Source organism: Terrapene carolina, unplaced genomic scaffold, assembly GCF_002925995.2.
Source record: "Terrapene carolina triunguis isolate 2854851 unplaced genomic scaffold, T_m_triunguis-2.0 Scaffold89, whole genome shotgun sequence".
In the NCBI taxonomy this organism is placed as follows: domain Eukaryota; kingdom Metazoa; phylum Chordata; order Testudines; family Emydidae; genus Terrapene; species Terrapene triunguis.
In genome coordinates, this window is record NW_020664440.1 from 5,730,823 (window position 1) to 5,756,898 (window position 26,076).

The 26,076-nt window shown below is 45.2% G+C and overlaps 1 protein-coding gene across 1 annotated transcript in view; it reads right to left on the minus strand.

Moving 5' to 3' along the window:
• The window catches only part of LRIG1 (leucine rich repeats and immunoglobulin like domains 1), a 132,938-nt gene that overhangs the window by 34,140 nt on the left and 72,722 nt on the right, over positions 1-26,076 (minus strand). The window contains exons 4-7 of the mRNA XM_024211419.3: positions 7,861-7,998; positions 6,509-6,652; positions 3,489-3,632; positions 1,697-1,840 (exon numbers count right to left, since the gene is read on the minus strand). Coding sequence (XP_024067187.2) covers positions 1,697-1,840; positions 3,489-3,632; positions 6,509-6,652; positions 7,861-7,998 — 570 coding nt within the window. The remainder of the gene's footprint in view (positions 1-1,696; positions 1,841-3,488; positions 3,633-6,508; positions 6,653-7,860; positions 7,999-26,076) is intronic.

The following is a 26,076-nucleotide window of genomic DNA, read 5'->3' on the forward strand; positions in this document are numbered from 1 at the left end:
GGGCTAATGTCAGGGTGTCTCTCCGTCCCCCCGCACCCCGCTTACCCCATCTTCCATAGAGCGGGGGGTGGGGGAGACACTACGGAGGGAGCTTCTAGGCAGTAGCTGTGGTCTCAGGAGGTCTCAGCAAGCTGATTGAATTAACAAGGCAGTGTACTTAAGCCTGGGGTCAGCTACGTAAAGGGGAAATGCGCATTTTTTCTCTCACACACAGGGTGTGTGTCTCTGTCTGCCCTCCCTCCTTTCCTGCTGCCGCCTAGAGTGTGAGAGTTAACCCTTGAGGGCTCAGTCAATTGCTAGCTCATTTAGCAGTGAGAACAGGAGTACTTGTGGCACACCTGTTCTTTTTGCGGATAGAGACGAACACGGCTGCTACTCTGAAACCTGTCATTTAGCAGTGAGGCATTCCCTGGAAAATATCCCACCCTCTAACTCCTCCACCTCAACCAAGCTTCACAATCGTGTGTGTGTGTGTGTGTGTGTGTGTGTGTGTGCGTGTGTGTGTAATATAGTCTTTTGTCTGGTGAAAAAAAATTCCCTGGAACCTAACCCCCTCATTTACATTAATTCTTATGGGGAAATTGGATTCGCTTAACATTGTTTCGCTTAAAGTTGCATTTTTCAGGAACAGAACTACAACGTTAAGTGAGGAGTTCCTGTACCAAACACAGCTCTTTATGTCGAGTAGCCTGTGGTTATCAGGCTACATGCCGAGCGTATCGCTGCAGGAAGAAGTACCTTTCAAGGCAGCCAGTCTCAGACACGTCTGATAAATTAGATGAATTGTTCATGAACATTTTCTCCAGACAATATTTCTTCTCTCATCATCAAAACATTTCTGAATTTGAGATCTAGTATCTTTCTCAATGGAAAGGGGAACTCCTAAAAATGTTTAGCTTGAGAAGATCTGCTCTAAGAATTATTCTGGGGGCAGTTCTCTGGCCTGTGACAACAGGAGGTCAGACTAGATGATCACAATGGTCCCTTCTGGCCTTGGAATCTATGAATCTCCTAGCAGGATGAGATCTGAAAGCAGGAGCTACAGTTCCATAATAAAACTGAACTTGTCAGGTTTTTCTTTTAAAAACAAATCTATATTGTGTTTTCTAACCAAACAGCTTAGCATGTTTAGGGAGTGACTGCTAGTCCTGTCAATACTGCAAGCATCCCAAATGTGTCTCCTTCATCGAAACATTAGCAATGACAGAGATGCTGACATCTCTCCCCCGAGGCCGCATACATTTTTATTTATCAAAGAGATCGTAAATGAAATGTTCACAGCTGGGAATCTCAGGAGAACGAGGCCAACGTGTTTACCTTCCAACAGATGAGCCCTATAGTAAGAGTAATTTATAAACAGAAGAGACACGAGTAAAACACTTCACTCATTGCTTTTGAGGTAGCCAGATGTTAGGTGGTTTAAATGTGATTATTTATTAAGTCAACTGTAAAATACAGACTAATAAAGCAAAGTTTCCTCTGAGCTATATAGTTGATTCAATGCAAGAGAACACAAGTCTGGCAACTAGATAACCTAAAAGGAGCCGCAAACTGTAACCTCAATCTGCCTTTTAGACCCTGTAAACGAATGTATATTTTTTTAGCAGGATCTATTCCTTATGCCCAGCACAAACACCTTTCGAGCAGGTACCGTAATAACTAACAAGGTCGTTATTGCTATCAGGAAGCAACTTACAGCTCGTGCAGCTTCTGACAGAACTTCCAGCTCTCGGGGTTGATGTAGGATATCAAGTTGTTACTGAGGTGAAGTTGGTGGAGAGATGAGAGGCCGTAGAGAGAGCCGCTGTTCACTTGTGTCAGGCTGTTATACTCCAGGTGCCTATGAAGACAAGAAGGGTAAATGACAGACTATCCACACCGTCAGGCAGCACCAGTCACATTTTGATGCCGTTTAGGACTTCCAAAAAGAACTGGGAAACTTTCTATAAAATGTTCATTTTTCTTTTACACCCAGGTCTGTACCTCTCGACACACACCCAAGCATGCGCGCACACCTGCTGAGTATGTAAATACAAGGACACGCAGGAGGAAAAAAAAAAATATGGAGCTATTTAATCATCCTTTGTTCAGATGGGAAAACTGCCTTTCAGACACACTTCACGCCTTCTCCCAGAGTCAAACCAGGAGTTAGTTCCCAGAGCTCTGTTGCAACAAAGGCTAAATGGTATTGCCCAAACTCTTTTATATTCCCCTAAAGAATTGGACAAAGCTAATCATTGTGTATCCACAAGCTTCCAGGAGTCTCTGGCATTGTTGTTTTATCTATCTTCGGGTTTTATACTGCTGCTCACCATCACAGCATTTGAGTGCCTTCCATGTAAAATCAACAGCAAAGTTTACTGGACCTCATGGAGTTTCTGGCACATCTCCCTTTTGGGGATCAACACTATGTTGGGTTAGGATTTGGGGTTTTTTTGGGGGGGGGTGTCGGGGAATTGATAAGGGTTCGGGAATAAAAGGGCGTTCGAATTGTGAGTGTCACTTATGCTGGAAAGGCCTTGCAATGTTTCCTAAAGATTTCTAAAGAATACATAAATATATTTCAAGAGGATTCTACCATGTACATAAGGCATAAATGGACAATTTGAAATCTTACTAGAGGAGCTCTGGTTGACCATGCTGTGGAAGGGGAGTGAGACTGTTGTTAAATCCTTCTGTCCAGCTTCCACTCCAAATCAATTCCATGGATGGTCGCCTAATCACAGTGGTAATGCAAGGAGATCCTGCAATGTGAGGCACGTGGCTATGTCCCCGTGCAGAGCCCCTTTGAAGTCAATGGGCCCTGAGAGGCACACTGCAGGATCAGGGCTTTAGTTTGCACACAAATATACGTGAGGTCTCTGAAATAATCCCTGCCGGAGGATGTGTACTGAACAGCTGGCTGGCAGCGTTCAGAAGCCAGGGATCTCTGGGACCGTATTCTAAGCAGTGTTGGATATATGGGTGTCGTATCTCCACATAGCAGGAGGTGTTTGTCCTGAGAAACACCTCAGGACACTAAATGAGAGCAGCGTCCAAGAGACGAGAGCAATGGGAATTTACCTGGAAACGGTAATTTATTCAACTCGTGTAATCCGGTCAGAACCACCAGCCAGACTCAATACACTGACACAGGGATACAGGTTGCTGGAGAAAGGGGAAGGGTTATGTGTGGCAGCACCCTGGAATCCAGTGCACGCATGGCACAGAAAGAGGCACCAGTAATGGCATTACACCTTCCCTTCCTTTTACAATCGCCTCAAGTAAAGCAGTGTGGAGGTGACAAAGCAGAGCAGAGACTGGGTATCTAGTGGATGAGAGGCAGAACCGAAGATCTCAGAGCACAAACATCCTCCACCTGCTGTTGTGTGATGGCAGACCATATGTCAAGAGTGCCCACCAGTCCCTGGCAGAACTGCGGGGGAAAGGAGGAGATCACAGGAGAACTCCACACTACACAGAGAAAATAAATCTTTCCCCCAACTTACAGAACTTGCATCTTGGCCAGACCCCAGAAGGCCCCGTCGGTCAGTTTGCTTATGTTGTTGCGTTGCAGCTTCAGAATGTCTAAGCTGTCCAATCCATGGAACGTCAGGCCTTCAATCAGGCGGATGCGATTCCGGTTTAACTCCCTAAAATCATCAACACCATAGAAATGTATTAAATCCCAGTCCTTTGTCATGAAATCATCTGTGTGACACACAATGGGGGGGAGGAATGCCAACAACGTCTCCATGAATTGTTCCCATGAGAGAGCAGAAGGGCATCGGAAACGGGCCAGGAAAGTCACCGGGGCCCATTTTCTCTTAAACAAACTCCTTCTTGAGCAAACTCAGGGCTTAAATTCTCAGAGTATTTCCCGGAGCCCCCACCCAACCATTCAGGGCTCGGGGCTTCAGCCCTGCGGATTTGAAAATATTTACCAGAGCTCTGCTCCGGCTGAATGAAAGCCCTGAGGAAAACTCCAATATAGGGCAATAAGTAAAATGGATGTAGAATAGTATTCCCCTCCCCCATATGCTTTTCAGATAAGCCATTTATACTTTTCATCAACTGAGTTCAATCTTCACACTTCATCTGTTCCAACACAGAAGCACCATTCAAAACCATACAATTAGGGATCAGCATTACATCCTTACAAACCTCTATTTATAAAGGCTTGTAACAGGCCTGTAAAAATTTACTCTGACAAACATATGTCAAGTGTGACCCCAGATGCAAATTTTATTACTAGTTTGGAAGGATAACCTTCAGTTTCCTTGACAACGTTAGCCTTTTTTCCCTATATTAAGAAAGTAATAAAAAAAGAAACAAGAGGTTTCCGATGAAACCTCCAAAATGTTTTCTTTATTAAGCATTTTTTTAAAACTAAGGAAAGTTTAAATAAAACTTAGGAAAGCCAATTATTGCTGTGCACTATACTCACCAATAATACATGAGTATAACTGGTGACTTGACTTAACCTATACCCAGGGCATTAGAACAGGCAGTTACAGATCATGCCATGAGTTAGATCTAGGCACCAGGGTGAAACGCCAGCCCCACTAAAGTCAGTGGCAAAACTCCCATTGACTTCAATAGGGGCAGGATTTCATCCAGCATGGTGTACTAAGAACAGATGTATAGATTTAAACAGGAAGGTCAAACTTTCATACTACATTCAAGCCTGCCTCCAATTTTGCACCTGCAAAAATGCCTGTGCTCCTACATTGTGTGTGTACAGCAGTTACCTGTATACCTGCTTGCTGGGGTGCAAAACCAACCCAATGGAGGCACCTTCTCCACTTCCCAGTGGGAGCCAAGGTAGCAGCTGTCACACCAGCATGGGCAATACACAGGGCTGGGTTTTTTGTTTGTTTGGTTTGGGTTGGGGGGGGGGGGCGTGGTGGAAGCAGCTGCTTTCTGATTTTGGGGGATTAAAACTCAGCTTTAATGCTATTCTAACATCCTTTCTGAGCATGATTAAAAGACTACTTCAAGCTTGCCACGTCCTGCTCTGCAGCATTGCTAGCGATACTACTCAACCATACTTCACCTGAAAAGTTATAGAGGATTAATTCTGAAACTCCAGCTACCCCATCCATACCACTTTGTGTGCAGTTCCAGACAGGTAGATGTTCATGCCTATACCCATACAGGGAAGAATTAGACTCATTTGAAAACCTTCCTCCTAAGGAGCTTAGGAGCTCAAATACCACTGACTCTCCATGGAACGTGCTCCTAAATAGCTTAGGTGTTCTTCAAAACTTCCTGGCAGATGTTCAGTGCTGAAGGAAATGTGAATCCTGTATGCATCCAAGGGCAAATTTACATCCATGGATGTACGCAATCAAGCATCTCATAAGCAAGCTTCCCAGGGGACAAGCAAAATGTGGCTGGGTAGTAGGAGTAGTTTTTAACTGAAGCCACAGGCGGTGGGTGAACCCCGCACTTCGGGGAGGCTAGTCTCCCGGCTCTGCCCCCACCTGCTGGAGTTCCAAGACCCTCCACTCCACGGCCAGAGCCCTGGCTGGCCTGCCCCAGCTTCCCAGAGCTGCCTGACCCCCTGGCCGGCCCGAGTCACCCCAGGCTGCCCCTAGCCACCACAGCCCCTGGCCTGAGCCCCGAGCTCCAGGCCCCTAGCCAGCTTCAGGGGAGAGGCAGACTGAGAGCAGGGCCTCAGGGCAGAGCGTGGGCAAGGCCTCCCCTGACCTTTGATACCCACTGACCAGGACTACAGCTTGAACAAAACTAGGCACTTTGGGTTTACTTAATAGGGTGGTGATGGTTTGCCATTTAGAGGTACTGGTTTCAATCTTATCTATGGTCTTTTGGGCAAACAGAGCTTGATCCGAAGCCCATCAAACTCAGTGAAGAGACTGTAGCAGGCCTTAGATCTGGCCTGTAAAGGGGAAAAGCTAAACGATTAGATTGACTGTTTGCACATAAGGCACATTTATAGATGCACATGTAGATCTCTGTCTACGTAGCTCACGCTGTACCGCAGCCAAGACAATAGCAACATGTGTGTTAGCTCATCGAAAGGACTATTTTGGCCGCTCAAATATCACTGCACAGTTTAACAACCTTCCTTCGTTGCATTTTTATTGCCACATCAAGATACCTGTGTGGTCTCGAAAACATAATGCTGCCACTCAGCTCTTTCTGCCCACTTGCAAAACACATTTTTCCCCCAACCCAAAAAATGTTACTGGCTGCTTTAAGGGAAAGAGATATATTTGATTCTGTAAAGAGCTGAGAGGCTGAGCAGTTACATTATTTTCATCTAAAAAGAGTGACCTAAATAAGTGAATAGGTACGAGACGGACAAACAAACACACACAACACCCCACCCCCCACTCCCTTAATTTGTTTTATTAGGTGTCGCCATAGGACTATTAAATATAGCTTATTCCAAGTTTTATAGCTGCAGGGTGAGGAAGGGTTACATTTGGTGTGTATGTCCTCAGGGAAATTTTGTCTCCATAAAGTTTGGTGAACCTTAATTAAAGTGCACATTTCTACTCACAGTTGTGTTAGCCTGGGTAACTTGAATGCCTTAACAGGAAGCAGGGTGATCCTGTTTTTACTCAGTCGAAGTGTTAGCAGGGACCGTGACAGACTATCAAAAGCACCAGGCTCCAGGGTGCTGATTCTGTTGCTCCCCAGGTTGCTGTAATAAATCAGCACAGAAAACGGTAACGGTTGTGTCAGAGGCCTGCGTTGTTAGTTATCAGCCTTTGTTTGGTCTCCGAACGGGCTGGTGAAATTAGACACATTACATTGGAACCGAGCAGGTTTGGGGACAAATAAAAACAAACACGCTTTCCCAAAGCACATTGCCAGCGCCTAGCAAAAGGGGCTGAGTGCCCCTTCAGAGATGCTCGGCACCACCTACTCCAATGAAGGAGACAGTTGGTGGGCTCACTGTCAGACCCACAGCATACAGGGGCCATTGCTGTCACCCCCATTCTGATGGCACCAGTTCCAAAAATTGATGGCCTCCAGTCAGAGGAGTGGGATCAAACCCACAGCATACACACTCCTTATGCACACACACGGCTTCTGAGCAGAACCTGTGGAGGCTGTTTTAAACGTATGCTGAAGCATCACTATTTTGTGCCTTCTAGAAAACACATAACGTAATATCACTGACCACATACACATTAGGATTATGCTGTATTTTTCCTGCACGGCTCAAGGGGAGCTCGTTTGGCTCCCTCTGACCGCTGGTATGTATGGCTATAAAAACGAGGGTTACCCAACGTCCATTTTAACGTGACTACGTGATCACAAGGAAAACAGCCACTTTTCCCCAGATGCAGGTGTCTGCTTTCAGAAGCAAGGCACAGACCTCAAGGTAGACAAACACCTGTCCGGGATGGTCTAGGCTAGGTATGCTTAATCCTGCCTCAGCCTGGGGGTGGACTAGACACCCTCTCTTCCAGCCTTATGTTACTAGGGTTCCCATTATGGAAGAGCGGTCCCTGCTCTGGATAGTTGTTTTGGCTTCAGGTTTCCATAGTAATGCAGGTTTTGGCTTCGGGTTTCCATAGCAATGCAGGATGCCCGCACCTGAAGGGCACACGTGCCTTTCTCGGTCACTGTACACCGCTCCCAGTGCAGCTAGCAAAATGACGTCCCTGCATTATTCACAGATCCATCAGATAACAAAAAGACAATGCTGGAGTGGGGTGGAGGTGGGGCAGGGGGAACAGGGACACAACTGGCTGAGTTTTAATTCACGGTTGCATTTAGAACCCACAATTATAATGCTCTATTTGAAATGTTTGTTAGCAACCCTTTTATAAAGGCAATTTTAAAGGCCTCCTTTTTGCTGCGGTAACTCGACTAATGCTGTTCTGAACAAGAAGAACTTACAGCTCCTTTATGGGAAGTCCCTGTGGAAAACAGCTGCTTCGTATTTCCGTGATGTCATTGGAACTCAGGTCCAACGTTTCCAGGGCAACGTAAGGCTTCAGTTGACTTGCTTCGATGCTGCGGATCCTGTTGTGATGCCTGAAACAGACGGGATGAGAATTGGAGAGAATCAAGTTTCCTTAAAGAAAAAAAATATAACCAGAGAGAGCAATTGATTCCATCACTCGCCAGTTAGCTTGCCACACTGGTATTTAATGTATTTCTGAAACAACGGTCCAATCAGAAACCAGTGTCAGCGATACATACACTGGCTCCCTGCTGCTTCTCTGGCTAGTCAGACTGTAGTAAATCACAAAACATTTGGAGATTTTTCTATTTTGGTACAAGACTTTCTTCGCTAACTACCGAGTCCACTGATGCATTTTTCTTCCAGAGATTTGGGCCCAATTCTGGATCCCTTCCATACCCTTAACTCCCAAAATAAATGTATTATTAAGAGAGACTGCAGGATTGGGATTGCCACAGGAATTCTCCCAGTGTCACCTGATGATTTAGCAAATTGCCAAAATTCCACCATAACACACACAGGCTGGGATTTTTCAAAGGGAGATAAAGAGACACCCAAATCCCAGTGACAGGCTCGGGGGTTGGTTGCCTAGTTGTGAGGCCCTTTTGAAAAGTCCCAGCTGTAAGCTACAATTACAATGATTTCTAACACACAGAAACAGTATCCAGGGGCTTGATCCTGCAATCACTTCCTAGCATATTGTTTACTACCCTAGACCAAACCGTGAGCTTAGAATAACTCTCGCCACTAAGCATTGCACTCAGCAGTGTTTGTAGGATCTGGCCCCAAAGTAATGATTCAAGCCAGCTGCATTTTCATCAATAGTCTGGAGATTTAACATTGGAATCGTTTTGCTCACAGAAAGCATTACAAATCACTCACTGGATTTCCACAGCTGTCAAACAACTGAAGAGCTCCAAATCAGTTTGCACCTGGAGAGTTTAGTTTTGAAATAAAAGCTCTCTCTTTTCTTTCTAACTCCTTTTTGGCCTGACTCAGAAGGAAGAACAGCAACCAAACTTTACAATCTCTCTCTCTATATTGGGCATTAGACACAAACAGTAAAGCAGATGACTGACATGAATTTAGATCAGCGTGAACAGTCATTGCTATTACCGGCAAGGCTGAAACAGACAGCTTTAAATAGAGACATTCACAGACACTTGAGAACCTGCTGAATAATAAGAGATAGTAAAGTGATTTCAGACAAAGACTACAGCTTAATCACGCCAGCTACCCTCTAAGTAAAGGGAGAGGGGTGGGGAGCCAGCCGCCAGCCAAAGCATTCTTGAATGCAAAATGGGAACGGGAGGCTCTCCAGATCCAGACCAGATCTTTTAAACAAACACTTGGGATCCAATATTCACATACAGGGATTTATCTTTGAACATGTCCTTGCCATCTCCCTCTCTCTGTTTCCAGATCTTCCCCGGCTTGTATAAGTCCAGACAAAACCCTTTAACAGAAGCCCAGCTCAGTGAATTGAAATGTTTTTAACGAATGGTGAGGAAAGGTAACTCTCCACAGCACAATGTCCTCTTTCCCTCTCCTTAATAAAAAATGGATTGTTTCTCCACAGATTAAGCTGGTGGTTTAAAAAGACACTGTGTCAAATTTAAATTAGTCAGTTTCAAACATTCCACTGTCTGATGAATCACCCTTGGAATATGATAGGCCTGATTCTCATTTATACCGAGGGTAAAATTATCAAAAGGTGTCTCAATGGTTTAGGAGTCTAAATCTCATTGAAAGCAAGTGGGATTTAGGATCCCAAGTCACTTAGCCACTTTTGAACATTTTATCCTAAGGCCCTTTTTGCACCATCCTGGCCACGAAAAGGGGTCTAACGGTGAGGAAAGCCCCTTTATATGCTGCCACAGTGGCATAAATAGGCCTTAGAATAAATAAGAGTCAAGCCCTGCGTCCTGAAATTTAAAAAAAAAAAATCCTTAAAAACATTTGAAATAACTTATTTTTGCTCTCCTTGTTGATATATATAAAGGTCATTTTAGCAAGGAAGAAACAAACTTCAGCCTTCTCATTCCTGCAATGAATTCTACATGAGAGCGATCCCTGAGCCAGAGGGTATGTCTACTCAGCAATAAAAGCCCCGCAGCTGGAGCCGGAGCACCTACACAGCAATTTTTAACCCCGAGCCTCAATGAGCAGACCTGAACCAGTCATGGGTTTTTTAATCCCCATGTAGACATAGAATATAGAGTATCAGGGTGATTGTATGCCTAAGGGAAAACAGTGAAATTGACTATGCAAAAGGGGCTGTCATATCCATAAATTAAACACTCGGAAAAAAGAATTTCTCTTACACCAACTGCCCTGTGTTAATAATCTGAATCTGTCACTTCAGCAGGTTCCAGTTTTCAGACAGAAATATGATTTTTCGAGCTGACAGCTTCCCTTTCAAATGGGTGCAATAACAGGTAATGTTAAAACAAACCGTAGCTAAGAGCCCAATTCAGGAAGCACCTAAGCACATGCCTAACTTTAAGCAACACACTTAAAACCATTTCTGTTCAGCAAAGCATATACTTAAAAGATAAACACATTCTTAAGTGCTTTGCTAAATAGGAATGAACTTAAGCGTGCATTTCAAAGCTGTGCTGAATCAGGGACTATGCGTTCAACTCTGATCTCAGACCTACTGTTGGAACCAGCATCAGAATCTAGCTTTAAATTGCCAGGAATTGTAGATTCATACAAAAGAACATCAAGAATCTATAAATTACCTGCTGATTACTAAACACAAAAAGCAGTAACTCTATAAGGGATCGAAAGCATGAAATGGCTTCAGATGTACAGAGCAGTTTAGAAGCAGAAACAGATGTCATTTTTTGGAATATTAATATTACTGTATGTATATCATGCATCAAAAGCACAATGTCCCAGAGTTTACCACCGGGCCCAGTTTAAGAAGGAAAGGAAAAGGTGGGTGAAGTGTAAGATACTATTTTGGCCTGAGCCATGTTCAAGCAGTTTCCAGGTGACTTCTGTCCATTCAGCTGTTGCTTTTTCTTGTGCTGCAGCTGGTGGATTAAGGGCTGTGCATTATTTCACATAGGAAAGCCAGGCTTCTCTCTCTCTCTCTCTCTCTCTCTCAAAGATGGACCAACGGTAAGTAATGACTCCCAGCACCACCTCCAGTCAGTTCCAGCTGGGGAACGTCAGACAGCTTGCTGCGAGCGCTGCGCCATCTCAGCGCATCGCACTTCAAACAAAACCAGCCCCGATGACTTTTCCTATACACAGCGTGTGATATAAATACAACTTATTCCAAACCTTCACCAGCTTGATTACATTTTCTTTTTCGTGCTTTCAATAGACACTGAAACACTGTTTAACCCTTCCCGTTATTGCTTGGGGCTTTTTTGCTCAGTTTCCTTCGTTACCATTCCCCAGGCAATTTGAAAGCAGAGTAAATTGTGAGGACATGATGCCCCTCTCTCTCCCCCTTTGCAATGCCTGGGAAAGAGGGGGATTTTACTGAGTACCCATTATTTTAACTTCCTAGACTGCACAGGTTACAGATGAAATTTTAATGAAAATATCTGATCAGCCTTGAAACACAAATAAACGGTGCTCCCCCCCCCCCCAATGTAAACAATTTTACTGTCTCATGTCCGCCACTGTTACCACAAGAGTACAAGATGACTATGTGTTTGCTGTGATGACTACGCTTAATATGAGATCCAGTAATTAGAGCCAGGGCTGGCAGCCAATTCTCTGACCACCTAGCTTCCAGCTCTGGTACTGACTCATGCCTGGGGCATGTCACTTGACTCTTCTGTACCTTCAGTTTATTCATCTGTCTTGACCAGGATGCTGTGAGGCTAAACTCATTCAGGTCTGTAATGACTGTCAAAGACTTTCACCTGAAAGGTGCTAAATGAGTAAAATATTCTAAGTGCAAAGTAAACCCTACATACTCCGCTACAGTTAGCTTTACTAGTCTTTGTACAGCTGTGGAACGTGCCTACACCGGTAATTCCAAACTATTCAGATGAACCTCCCAAACCATCCACTTCCCAAGCCAGGCAAAAGCTGAGAACCGGTTTCCAACAAGTAGTGAATACTTCCTTGGCACTGCTCAATTGCTTAACATTTAAAAAGCAAATGGAATGGTCAAAGGAAACAAAGAGAAGGGCTTAGGGAGGGGGAGTTGGTTTTTTTAAGCGGGGGGGGGGGGGGGGGGGGGGAAAGACAGGTGGTGCAAGTTCAAAAGATCACAACATTTCCAGGAATCCAGGCCTGTGTTTTAGAAGTAAAGTTACACCTTAATCCCCGGGGGTATCCTTAGTGCTAAATGTTTTAGTGTCTATTTATTGATAAACAGGCTGGTGAGGCATTTTCCACTGGTACTAACTGAAAGAAAATTCACCTTTCACTGCTACAAAGGGCTTTTTTATACAATAAAGGTGCACTGGCCAATTCAACTTAGGGTGTAGTTAAACCAGTGCGGAAAGTTGTGTGGACTCCCTCATTTAGGATTCAATCCGGCTTATTTCAGTTTAGATTCACTCTATTAGGAACCAGTTTAAGTTAAGCAGAAGAAAGCCACTCTTCAATGGAAAATAAGAGGGTTTGCACCAGTTTAAATCGGTTAAAATGGATTTAAATTAGATCAGTGCAAATTTCTCAAAGAGACAAGGCCTGAGTCAATGCTGTCTGGGCCGTATTAGCGTGCAGTGCAAATGTTTAATGTGAGAGAAGAGTGGAGAGGCGGGGAGAAATCACATGTTTAGCCTTCATCTAGTGTCAGTTTACAGTGCTGGCTGGGCTCTGGGTAGAAAAAACCGAATACAGCAAACCTATTAAACCAACACCTGTTATAAGCATCAAAAATAAAATCAAGCTTCAAAAGAGAGAGACTTGAGCGAATATGCATTTCAGCTACAGTTCTATTAACGTTCAAACACATTGTCAGAATGAGCATAAAGTGGGAGTTTAGGAACAACTAGAGGGCAGAGAAATCTAGGGATAAAAAGTCAGTTTTTACTCTTGGGTAATATTTTCAAAATGGTCAAGTACCAAAGAAGCCAGACCTCCCGGCCAAGGAGAATTATAGGCGCTTGCTACTGAAGGACACCCAAGGGCTGATGTCAGGGAAAGGCCAGGCAAAGAGGGCATGGTCAAGAGTTAGATCAAAGACAGTGTTACATGAGATGGATCAAATATACCGTGACTAACTGATGCCTGGAATTACACGCCGTCATTCTGCTCGCTCTCTGGCAGCGACTCCCACCCCAATTCCCAGGAAGGTTAGAAGAGGCTGACAGCATTAAGACCTGCTTCCCTTAGAAACATGGGAGAAGATTCATGGCACAGGTCCCCACTGATGTCACCCCAGACAGAAGTGCCATCTGTTCAGCCCACATTTTCCCTACCTATCCTATAAGTAGAGCATAAAAGCCACACTTTCTCACAAGCCTCTGCTAGATGGGCGGATTTCTTCACAAGTATGAAGCGGGCCTAAACAACCCATATCTGTAGATTTGTGCTTTAATTTAAAACAAAAAAATTACATTTCTAATAAACACTGTCGTGAAGAAAAGTTTCCACAGGTGAGCTGAATGCAAACCAAATCTGCCACTGCCTTCCTGAGTCTGCAGTCAGGCATCTCTGGTGCCTCAGCTGCTGCTCTTAGCTTTGCCAAATAGCAACAGAGTGAAACTGAAACTTTGGTTAGTCTCACTGTGCTATTAAGCACCCTGAGGGCTGCAGAGCATAATGGTCAAAAATAATTCCGGTTTCACATTGCTGCTGCTTGGCATAGCTGTGAGCAGAGGCAGAGGCTATAGCTAATCACAAGGGAGGAGGTATCCAAAAAACCAGGAAGTTGGGTAGAGTAACAGAGACCTTTCATTTCTCCCCTTCCCACAGCAGCCATGACGCTGAAGGAAGCCGGGGGAGAGAGTGACCGAGACACATACCTTCCCCAAGGCTCCCCCTTGCAGACAAGAGGCTTAGAGCTGGGAGGAGAGACAGGTTGCTCTCCCTTCCAGCAATGGGAGAGTGGAGGCAGTAGAGTTTCAAATTCATCAGATAACTTAATCAGAGGCTGGTATGAAAACAATGGAGCCCTCAAGCAGGGTAAAGTGACTGCAGCACATTGGTAGAAATCCCAGCTTCTTCCTTCTGCACATGACCTTTGGGTAGCTGGGAGATGGCCGGGCTTTCACTAAGGCACTATCTCTGGACCTTAATGGTACCTCCACCCTGCCCTGCACCTACCTCTCGCTACTATGCGTCCAGGAAGTTTTTCAAACCCTGAGCCCTGTATCGAGTATAATTAGATACGGTGCATTTTCAGTTTGGCTGGATTGCATCTGACTGCTGCAAAACGAGGAACATGGAAAGCATCTGCCTTCCCCTCCACCACATCTTTAAACCTAGTTTAACCTGAATTTTGGGGTTACATGTTCCATCCTCAGAACATTACGGGGCAGAGACCTCGCAGGTGCACATAGCTATGGCTCCACTGAAGTCAGCTGAAGATATGCCCCTGGACAATTATTGTTGGTGTGTGTCTGTATCTCTTTAAAGGAAAGAAAAAAGCCCTGAGAAAACTATAAATCAACTCAGTGGCAACGGGGGACAGAGGGAGAATGTGTTTGTAAGTCAGTTCATATGTTTTGAACCATGCAATAAACCAGGAGGATAAAGCTTCTCATGTGACCCTAAAACTATTACTAGTCAAAGCTTTGTTCTTTAAAAGTATTTTATTCCAGCAGAACTCCACCGCTTTACTGGAGGCAAAATATTACCCCTGGAATGAAATCAGGTTAGTTATATGAAGGGAAGCGCACGAGAGATTAACTGACTTGCCGAAGGATGTGCAGAAAGCCTGTAGCAGGGTTGGGCAGAGAGCCCAGCGCGTTAGCCTCCTAATCCTGTGCTTTAGCCACGAGATCATCCTTCTCCCTGCAAACTTAAATGGCTAAGTATTTATGAATAATAAATATCATTGGTCACGCTACACAAATAATCCTTTGCAGCCCAATTTTGCCGGCAGGTGCGTCTAACTTACTTGCATGCACTACATCAACGTTTCTCAATGACCAGTCTGGGCACTGGTGCCAGTCCCTGAGATCTCCCTGGCACCATTTAGGAAGGCAGCAAGCTGGTCTCTGGTATCAAAAAAGTTGAGAAATACTGCACTACATCATGTCACTCTGCACATCATCACCTACAAGGTTTAGACTTTTACCATCAGAACAAATTGTACATGTTTGTCAGTAGTTCAACCTCCCCATAATGAACACGTGCTGTATTTATTTAAGGGAACAGGGCCGATGTCATTTCAGAGCAAAATTGCATGGGTTATTCTCCGGGCAGGAAGCGAGTATCCATATAAGCAACCCCCACTTTTCTCAGATGTTCTAAATCATCAGTTCCCTGGGGATTTTTGGCAGATTCTCGTGCTGCTGCAGATATAGCCCCAGCTCTGTTTGTTCAGGTGGAGATCGCACGCACAACAAGAGTAGACCAGTTGCAAAACAAGCAGCCATTGCACTCTAGGGCCCTGCACAAGTTGTGTCAACCAGCTTCCTAACTAGATAGTACTCTCCAATACTCACATAATCTGCAATCCCCAGAAGCCAAATTACCTTTCATCGCAGAGGTATTCCATGGCCTCCTCTCTCCCCAGGGCTCCTTCCAGCTTGGACTTTACAATGTGCATAATACAAAAAGTCTCCCCATTTTCTGTTGGGTTCTTACAGCCACCATGTAATAAGCAGAAAGCAAGGAACACAAGTGGTAGATCCACTCAAGCTAAATTCAACTTGCTACACATAACCATGGCAGAAGGTCTATTCCAGGGGTGGCCAAACTGTGGCTCCGGAGCCACATGCGGCTCTTCAGAGGTTAATATGCGGCTCCTTATATAGGCACCGACTCCGGGGCTGGAGCTACAGGTGCCAACTTTCCAGTGTGCTACAGGGTGCTCACTGCTCAACCCCTGGCTCTGCCCCAGGACCCGGCCACACTCCACTCCTTCCTCCTTCTCCTCCTCCCCCCTCCCACTCCGAGCCTCCTGCACACCACAAAACAGCTGATCGTGGCGGGAGGGAGGTGCAGGGATGGAGGGTTAGGTGTTGATGGGGGGGCTGCTGACGTGTTACTGTGGCTCTTTGGCAATGTACATTGGTAAATTCTGGCTCCTTCTCAGGTGCAGGTTGACCACCCATGGTCTATTCTATGCCCTATACATCCTCTCCACTGACAATGGTACATTGTACTGTTCCCTGAGCAACTGGGGAGGGATAGCTCAATGGTTTGAGCATTGGCCTGCTAAACCCAGGGTTGTGAGTTCAATCCTTGAGGGAGCCAGTTAGGGATCTGGGGAAAAAATCTGTCTGGGGATTGGTCCTGCTTTGAGCAGGGGATTGGACTAGATGACCTCCTGAGGTCCCATCCAACCCTGATATTCTCTGATTCTTTTCCTTCGTCAGACTACGTTCGGCCACCGCAACAGCAGTTGAGGACGGACGAGCGTTAAGTAAACTCTTCCCAGCTATAAGCAGGCAGCGGCGGGAGGGTGTGAGGAAAGTCACAAAGGACACCCCCAGTTTGGGAGTAAAGTCAGAACACTGCTCACAAAACTCTGGTGAGCTTATTGCATCCCTGATGAATAATCCAAGGGAGCCACTACCCAGAAGGTTTATTCTCCTTGCCAAGAGTGGGCGTGAAGTTTTGTGCCGAGCAAGAAGAGGGCGGCTGAATCCCCCCCCAGAAGTCTCAGACATATCTTAGAGCAGTTCTGTGCGGGAAACAGAGGCACACAGCACTCTTGGGCTAACACAAGTGAACAGGGAGTAGGACAAGCCATAGCGATAGCACGCACGCCTCTCGTGTGCCACATGCGGCTCTGCAGTGGGTGTTTGGGGATGTAGTCACTGGATGCAGACATATGGATCCATGTGCACAGGCAGGACACAAACTAATTCAGCTGCCCCGGAGTAGCCTTGAGGGTTGGAGAATTCCTTCTCCAGCCCTCCCTCACCGCCTCAGCTCCAAAGAACACAGGCTATCTACATGCTGGGGCCAGGTGTAGGGCCTGAGGCAGACACAGCTCTATGTGCCAAGGTAGGAAAATGTGCTCTCCATGTGCCAAGGTAGGAAAACTACACTGCTTCGCTGTCCCATCTGGAACGTTGCTTTTGCAACAATAAGGGTGAGATATTTACTCACATCGGCCCACACCCCAATGGTACATTAAATATCACAGACCCTCGTAAGTCGGACCGCCTAGCATCATCTGTCTTACACGTCATTGGTAAGTGGCATTTTGTACCCCTGTCTTGCTGCACTCTGGTAATTCCCCTGTGCATTTCCGAGAGTGGCATGGACACCCAAGGTTCTGGCAGCTGCTAACTGATGTAAAGAGCAAGTAAAAAACAAATGCCAACCAACCCAAAAATACCCACGAGGAAGAGCAGGAGACAAGTTCCTTGCTGGGCTGTTGTCCACGGGAGATTTGGGCACCCAACACTTCGGAAAATTAGGTTGGGGACATTTAGCACCAGGGAGATGGGATTTTCCTGGTTGTCCCCTTGCACATAGCCTGGCAGCTGCCTTCAAGTAGAAAGCACATTGGCTATTTCGGCAAGATTATGGAGGGCCAGGGTACGAGCCCCCAACCCCGTTGGAAGGAAGTGCCACACAAACTGTTCCCGGGGAGTCAACGGGTCTACCTGTGTGAGACTGGTGTGACAAAAGGGTTCCTCATCCGGCCCCGCGTGACTTGAAAGAAAGATGATGGGCTCGGGTTTGTTGAGCTGAAGATGGAAAACTCCCCCAGGTTGAAAAGGTTTTGCTCCCACACAACTGAGCTCTCCGCATTACAGGAATCAGAGAAACGCAACTCACTACCAAACCACCCCATCTGTCGGATAACCCTTTCCAGCTCATTTCCACAGGCACAGACAGGTTCTTGTCTAACACACCACCTCCAGCAGCTAACTAGCTCTGGTCATCAGCCCCATGGATGTGCGCGCACACATGCGCTTAGAGATTACTTCATTTAAGAGTTGCATTACCTCAGCTTCTGCCATCAGCCAAACAGTTTCACAGGGAGCCTCCAATGTCCGACTGATGACGGGGGCCCACATGTTTTCCCACAGTCAACAGGGCAAACCACCACAGGGGAGGACACGTTTATTCAGCTCACAGCCCCACCGGGTGGCCAACATCTCGACAGGTGGAGTATGTAGCGCTTCCCACTAACTTGAAAAGCGTCCCTGGTTCTAAGAGGTGATCAGAGAACGCTGCACTACTAGCTTTAAATCATTTTAACGTCGGGCTACAGGAACTGTACACAATTGCCAGGGCTTAAGACGCTGATTGATTAAATAGCTCAGTGAAGGTGGCCGGTAATTATTCTAACACTGCCTTTGTAATGTTCATAATGCTCGACTTTCAAACTAAAGAGCAGGAAATAATGTTAAAATGGCAGAGCCACTGGAAGGTTGCACATGGTAATAACGGAACAAATCCCCTTGCGGGAAAAGAAAGTATAGAATTTAATAGACAATAGCCTTGTGATGGAAAAACACTGCCCTACAGAATTACCAGGCCTCTATAGTATTCCATAGATTGGGTTAAAAATTCAGCAGAAAAAGCACCGTTCTCTACAGAACTAAGAGAAATCCCCCTGGTGTCACTCTAATAAATCCAATAACGTTTCCCATCAGGGCACAGTAAGAGACCCAACCAGACTCCAGCCAAATACTCTACACCTTGGTCTACACTTAGGGTGACCAGACAGCAAATGTGAAAAATCGGGACAGGGGGTGGGGGGTAATAGGAGCCTATATAAGAAAAAGACCCAAAAATCAGGACTGACCCTATAAAATTGGGACATCCGGTCACCCTATCTACACTACATACTTACTTCAGTATAACTACGTCACTCCGGGTGTGAAAAATCCACCCCCGTGAGTGACGTAGTTATACTGACCTCAACCCTGCCGTGTAGACGGCACTATGTCGGTAGAAGAGCGGAGGTGGGGTTAATAAGCCGACAGGAGAGCTCTCTGCTGTCGGCTTAGAGCATCTTCACCAGCCATGTCACAGCTGTGCTGATGTAAATCTGCAGTGTAGACCTGCCCTTCATGTTTTATACATATCGGTCTTTTTCAGTCTCCTGGGCTCTACCTGCACCTCATTGCATATGATTCCTCTAGCTCTTCAGTGAACTCACGCGGCACTTGATATCATTTAATCCTCACACCCAGATGCTGGCATTCTGAAGTACCCCACAACAACCCCTTGCACGTAACTCCAACACACTGTGTGTATGCTGTTGCCTGATCCTTTAAGGGGTAATAATAACTGTATTGATTGCTAATCGATACTAATTAATGAGCTGAGAGTAACAGGGTTCTTGTCCCAGAATCAGGCTCCACAGAGCTAAAACCGACAAGTTCAATATCTCGTAGGGAACCTCGGGTTGCATGGCAAGGACACACACTGTGGGAAATGCAAAAGCCTTTGCGATTTTTATTAAAACTATTAGTAAAGACAGAAAAGCTCCAAACCATCTAATCAGATAGGAATAATACAGTATTGGGGATATCTGTAGTATCATTCCTTGCATATGCTCATACTTATACCTGTCTTGAGGACCTGGTGGTGAGAGACAAAGGACCAGCCCTGTCTCTGGCACCCTGAATGAGTCCAATGGTCCAGATTCCCCAAAACCCAAAGATTGGTGGTAGATAACAAAGAGCTGAAGGGTCAATTATGGGAAACTAACCCATGGTGGTTTTGCCCTATTACTGGGCGTGAGCACTATCATGAAATATTCATTCTGACGCCCAGGCTTCCATGTCCAAATCCAACTTTCTCACCCTCACGGTACTGGGGTGCTCTTATCCTCTAAGTTAACATATTAATGCCATTTAACTCATTATCATATATATGTCACCTATTGCTCAAGCAAGTTTGTGGTTAGACATCTGCCCACAATTCTATCCTAAAATATCCAAGCCTAGTATTAGCTCAGTGTTCTTTCGGTTGCCTGGTACCATTACATACCAACTCCTTATTGAGCCAGCTATTCCAAGTTCCCCAAAATCTAGGATAACTGTCGCGCCATTTTATCTATGCTGAGGGTCACAGGCCTACTATACTTATGCTAACTTGCTTAAGCTGATGTTTTACAGGATACAGGCCAGTAGATTCTTTGTGTTGCTGTGAAGTAAAATATAAATAAAAAGCTACGGTAGCTTGATGAAAACTTAGATGACAAAAAAAATCTTTCATAAGTAAATGAGAAGAACTCAAAGGGTCTTTACTCTCTGGATCCTTTGCATTTTCAGCATTCATTTAAGTTTTTTTGGCACTTCGACATGTCAGAGCACAAGGTCTTTTCCTGAGCACATTGATACAACTGATGTAGTTTTAAAAAATGCCCCCCCTGGTTTTGATCTGTATTTATTCACAGCAGACTTTTGATCTAGCCATCATGTATGTGATTTTTGATATCTTTTACAACATACAATTTCCTACGCCTTCGGCATTTGATCCTGCTGCTCCCGTTAAGAGAGTAAAACATGTGGAATAGGCAGGATTAGGGTATTAGTCTCTCAACACAGAGACTGTCTTATCTGCCCCAGCAGATCACAAAACCTGTTATGATATCAAAGCAAATTAAGATGTCTCAAGACAAGGCGGCCTCTGTCACACATGCAACTGTGCCACTAGTTACAGAGCTGTTCCACAAGCACCAGACACTTGTCGCTGTCTTTCAGATACCTTATATATTGTGATTTCAGTCCTCTGGTTTCTTTTAAAGTTACACCCTCACAAAGGGTATAGATCTGCTATAGAGGCCACATAAAATGCCCTTCGTCCATGGTGAGGGTCACATCTCCACAAACTGCGTGAGCCCAACCCCTGGGCACCATCCTATCGGTGGCTTCCAGGTGCAGTTCAAAAGTTTTGGAAACGATCTACAAAGCTGTGAGACTTCTCCCTGTGACCCTCTTAAAAGGGGCTGGACTGCTTCTTCCGCTGGTTCTCAGGACTGCTGGTGGGACACCTTGGCCAGAGGCTACTCATCTGTGGAACTTCCTTGGTTTGTCACAGTTTGGCCGGCTTCAGGGCATACCTGAGGTGAGGCGGGCAGGTCTAGGTAGCTACTGGGCTAAAGCAACTGTGCGTCTTTGATACAGATGATACTGTTTATAGCTGAAGAGAGTCACCCATGTGCTTCGTTGCTGAGGACCACATAGGGGTCTCCCGGCCTCGCTTTGGGGTGTGATATGAAATTCCCAAGTTCCTCAGAGCTCTTCCTTCAGCAGCTGAGGGTGCAGGGAGTAAGTTAAGGGCTTCCTGGCCCAATTCCCATCTCTCTTCATGATCTTGCTGTGGCACTAAACCCAACAGCCTCCCCTCTTCCATATGGAGAACAGCAGCCTGGGAGAGCCTTTTTGACAGCGTCACTCAAGTCAGAGGACTGGACTTCACATTTCTTTCCCCCGCCCTCCTCCCTTTACTGGCTGTATTGCCATTAGTGGTTGTTCCCCCCTCATCCTGCCCCTTCCCTTCCCATTGCAACCCCTCAACGGCCCACCCCCACTCTCCCTGCCCACTGCCCTTCTCACTTTTCTCTTTCCCATCTCTCTCTTCCTGCCCCGACCCACTCACCTTTTACTTCAACAATCCCTTCCCTTCCCCCAGTTCAAACCTGAGTGCCCCGTCCCCTGAAAACTCCCATAAAATGAAGGCTTTGTAATATAAATGAAAAATATAAACAAATACATGCAAATAGCCTGGACTGCCCTGATCGGTTTGCTCCTACATCGAATCCCTGTTCCCACCTGTTGTCTTTACGGACTGTAAGCTCCTGGGGGCAGGGACTGTCTCCTTGAATGCGTTTGCCCAGTGCCTAGCAAGAAAGGGGCCCTGATCAGCCCCAGGGCCTTTGGGCACCCACTGTGACGCCAACAACAATCATCATCATTGTTCTCCTCAAAGACAAAGCGGATTTGCGAAAAGGAGCAAAGCGGGTTGAGAGTTGATAAGAACTAGTCCAAGTGAAAAGACAAAACTAATCACCCCCAGGTGATGTTCTGAGCAAAAGGAAGCCACCGCATCCCACTCCAAAGCTGGCAAGCCTGCATCATCCTCTCGATCCTCTCACAGGAGAGTTTTGTAATCCCAGGTCAGAGAGGGTAAAGTTTTCAATTGAAAGTCATTGGGCCGTAGGCGCTTTTGAAAACAGTACCCCTAAATCATGACACTGGTTTCGGTTATACTTTACATACCAAAGCAATGAGCAAATTCGAGAAGTTAAGGCCCCCTGCAATTTATTGTCAGAATAGTCAGTGTGTGTGTTTGAGGGCTTGCATTGTTTTGCTTTTGCTCTTCCTCCTCTGCAGGGTTGGGGAGGGGGAAATCAAGGGCAAAGGAGTAACTTTTTAAGCACAAACCAAATGTAACAGCTCTGCTAGAGATTCTGGGACATTAATCCAAACGCTAATTACAAGCAGATTGCTTGAAATCACACACCGTGTCTGCCTGCAAGCTACAGTTTGACTCACTGGCCTAGCACATTTACTAACGTCTTTGATTGGATTACAATAAAAACACGTGGATTTAATGAGGATTCTGTCACCCCGGCTCAGGAACAGGTTGAGACAGCGATGACATGTTGGTACCACAAAATTTTGTCTAGTCTCCTAGGGACTGATGCAGCTCCTGCTGACTCCAGTCAGCCTTGGATCTTGCCCTTGAAGGTGGGAAACGAATTATTGACAAACATCCCTAAATCAAGGCTCCCGTTAACACTTTAGAAGATAGGATGCCGGCCGGCTAGTCTGTCCTGACATAACGCACACTCATGCTCTGCTGAAAGGGCTTATCTGTGTTGTCAGCAAGCCCCTGAGGCAGGCGGATAGCCTCTGGGCAGACCTCCCTGGTGGGCTTTCTACAGCCCAGCTGAGACGTTCAGCCCTCAAGAGAAAAAGCGCCTGCCTCGAAGAGCAATGTTCACATTCGTTTTCTTGACTAATGAAATCGCCCCAAACTGACAACTCCATGCATCCTGCCTTCTAACAACACTGAAATGGGAAAGGTAAGGGCAAGGATTCTGCAAATAGTGGGTCCAAAAGGTTCAGTGAATTCAAAACTAGACCAAAACAAAACCAAATTGGTGTTGTACTAACTCAGGCTTATAACAGAGGTATGCCTCCATCCACTTCCTAGACACACGACCAGGGAGCGTGGAAGTCACCGGTGCACACTTAACTTGCAACTAATCCAATACAACTGTTCACCTTCTTTAAAAGAAATGTTTACTTCTTCGGTTCCTCTTATTTTGAAAAGGAAGTAGGTTAATTGTTTCAAGATTATGGCTTGGAGAAATCCCTAAGTTCAACATGACCAAGGAGTGTTTCTAGCTAGTGGTACCCTACTGATTTCAGAAAGAAAAACCTTCTTTCGCTTACACTGATGTTAACAGTCATTCCATTCAGCAATTTCATCAGTGCAATCTATGGACTACAATAAATGGAATACTGGAGACAAGTTATTCTTTTAAGCCTATGTGACATTACTCCTACATACATTTTCTGTTTTGTCTGCTGTCCCAGTATATGTAAAGTGAAGCATGAAAGAGTGGGGGTTGGCTTATCAATGGGTCTACACCAAAATTTGATGATTTTAAGCTTTATTGAATTATTTAATTGAGTATTTAATACATTGTCGTTTTGTTTACCTGGAGCGTTCACAGACACGGAGCCCCTCAGCTCCCAGTGGCCGCGGTTCACCGTTCCCAGCCAATGGGAGCTGCGGGAGGCGGCATGGGTCAAGGGACATCCTGGCCGCCACTTCCCGCAGCTCCCATTGGCTGGGAACGGCAAACCGCGGTCACTGGAAGTTGAGGGGCTCCATACCTGCCAATGGTCCAGGTAAACAAAACATCTTGGCCCACTAGCGGCTTACTCTGATGGGCCGGGAGCCTGAAATATAGGGTCGGCTTATGAAAGGGTTATACAGTTTTTGCTATTTTTACCTATCCATCTTGGGGGGTCAGTTTATAAACGAACGGGCCAATGAACGAGTATATACAGTATATATTTTAGATTTACTCCTAAATGCTCAGATCTTTTAGAGTTAAAAACAACAGATTTCTTTTCACACACGTGCCTATTTACTTGCTGGATTTTCTGACTGTGTTCATTACCTTCCCCAATACGCAACTGAACATTAACAGGCAGAATATGTATTCTACTAACCTCTTTCTCCCAATCAATACTTGTTGTGCAACTCCCGCTAACAGTGAGAGTTATGTACAGTCTTGGATGGGAGAATGGTCTCTTAAACGATCATTTCATCTATACTCACGAAGGATCATTTTGTCCTTAATAACCAGCACTCAAATGTTTTTCCCCCGAGAGGATTATTTGTATAATGGCAAGATCATAACATTTAATACGATCATCTCTTGTTTTTCTCTGCAATTATTTGGGGAATTTAACAGAAGTAAAAGGTGCCAGACTACTTAGTAAGGAGCATCAATTCCTGTTTAGCTACAAAACAGAGACCGTAAGCTTTCCCAGACTGCTTTGCTAATATAGCACAACCATTAAGGGCTAGGTCTACACTAGGGTTCTTCCTTCCCAGTTTTCCCACCATGGCTAATGCTGCCAGTAGTAATAATGGTACAAGCACTCATGTAAACAAAGTTAAATACTAGGGGGTACCTTCCAACCTTTGTGTCCTTAAAGAATGTGAGCAGGACTTCTGAAATGGTTTTATCCCCGTTGTAAACACAGAGCCTCAAGCATATTGCCTATTGGTTGAGTTCCTGAGCCTTTCGCAATACTTTCAGGCAGCCAAAAGCGTGGCGTTTCCAAAATGTTGACAGTCAAGATGTCAGGTGCTAGTAAAGGCATCAGGGTGTTACTGGGTTCTGCAAATAATGGTGATCTTTCAACTCTTGCTTTAACTGCTCTAGTCCATGCCTGAATATAGGATAGATAAATACTATACCTTTCTGTCTCTCTTTCCCCCCAAACTAGTTTTGTTACTACCAAAAAAAAAAAAAAAAAAAAAAAAAAAAGAGAGAAATTAACAAAACAAGAAAAAAAAAAAAAATAAAAAAGATAAAAAAAAAACCTTTCTGAAAATCTTTCCCCCCAAACTAGTTTTAAAAAAAAAAAAAAAAAATGTGAGTGAATATTATCTAGCACTTGAAGGCTGAAAATTAGAACCGTCTGGAAAAAAATGTTGACTAGCTCTCTTGAAAATACTCACATCCTGCAATCCTAAAGTAGATTGTTTGCTAGAAACATATACACAGATCGAAGTTAAAGATCTTTTGTAAAAGGCAGGAACCACACATAAAGTATGTATCTAGACAGCATTTAATCTGCTTTCATTGCTCTCACTCCCCCTAGAGCAAACTAGTTTGGAGTTACCTCAGGGTATGTCTTCACTACTCGACAGATCGGCGGGTAGTAATCGATCTATCGGGGATCAATTTATCGCGTCTCGTCTAGACGCAACAAATCGATCCCCGAACGCGCTCCCCATCGACTCCGGAACTCCACCAGAGCGAGAGGCGGTAGCGGAGTCGACGGGGGAGCCACGGCCGTCAATCCCGCGCCGTTAGGACGGGAGGTAAATCGATCTAAGATACTTCGACTTCAGCTACGCTTTTCACGTAGCTGAAGTTGCGTATCTTAGATCGATCCCCCCCCACCCCCAGTGTAGACCAGCCCTCAGTCTCAAACTGGCAATTTGAATGTGCTAAAAGACAACAACAAAAAGCAGCTTTTGGTTTAACTCGTACTGGCAGATATTAATTGTAGTAAGTTTTGGCTACGCCAAGATCCAAGTATGAGGTTATTTTTACCAGAAGACCATGACTACAAACTACTTCTACAATTAATCTATGTCCGATTTGCAAGGGAAAGAATCTGGAAGACATCCTGTGCAATGTCATCATGGACAAATAACTTGCACTTCTGCAGAGCACCTACCTTTTGAGCATCTGGAAGTACTTCATAAACATTCATGAATTAATTCTACCCTGAAATAGAGGTAGATACTATCCTCACTTCACAGACGGGGGACGCTGAGTTAAGGCTCAGTTAAGTGGCCTGGTCCTAGATCACAGCGAG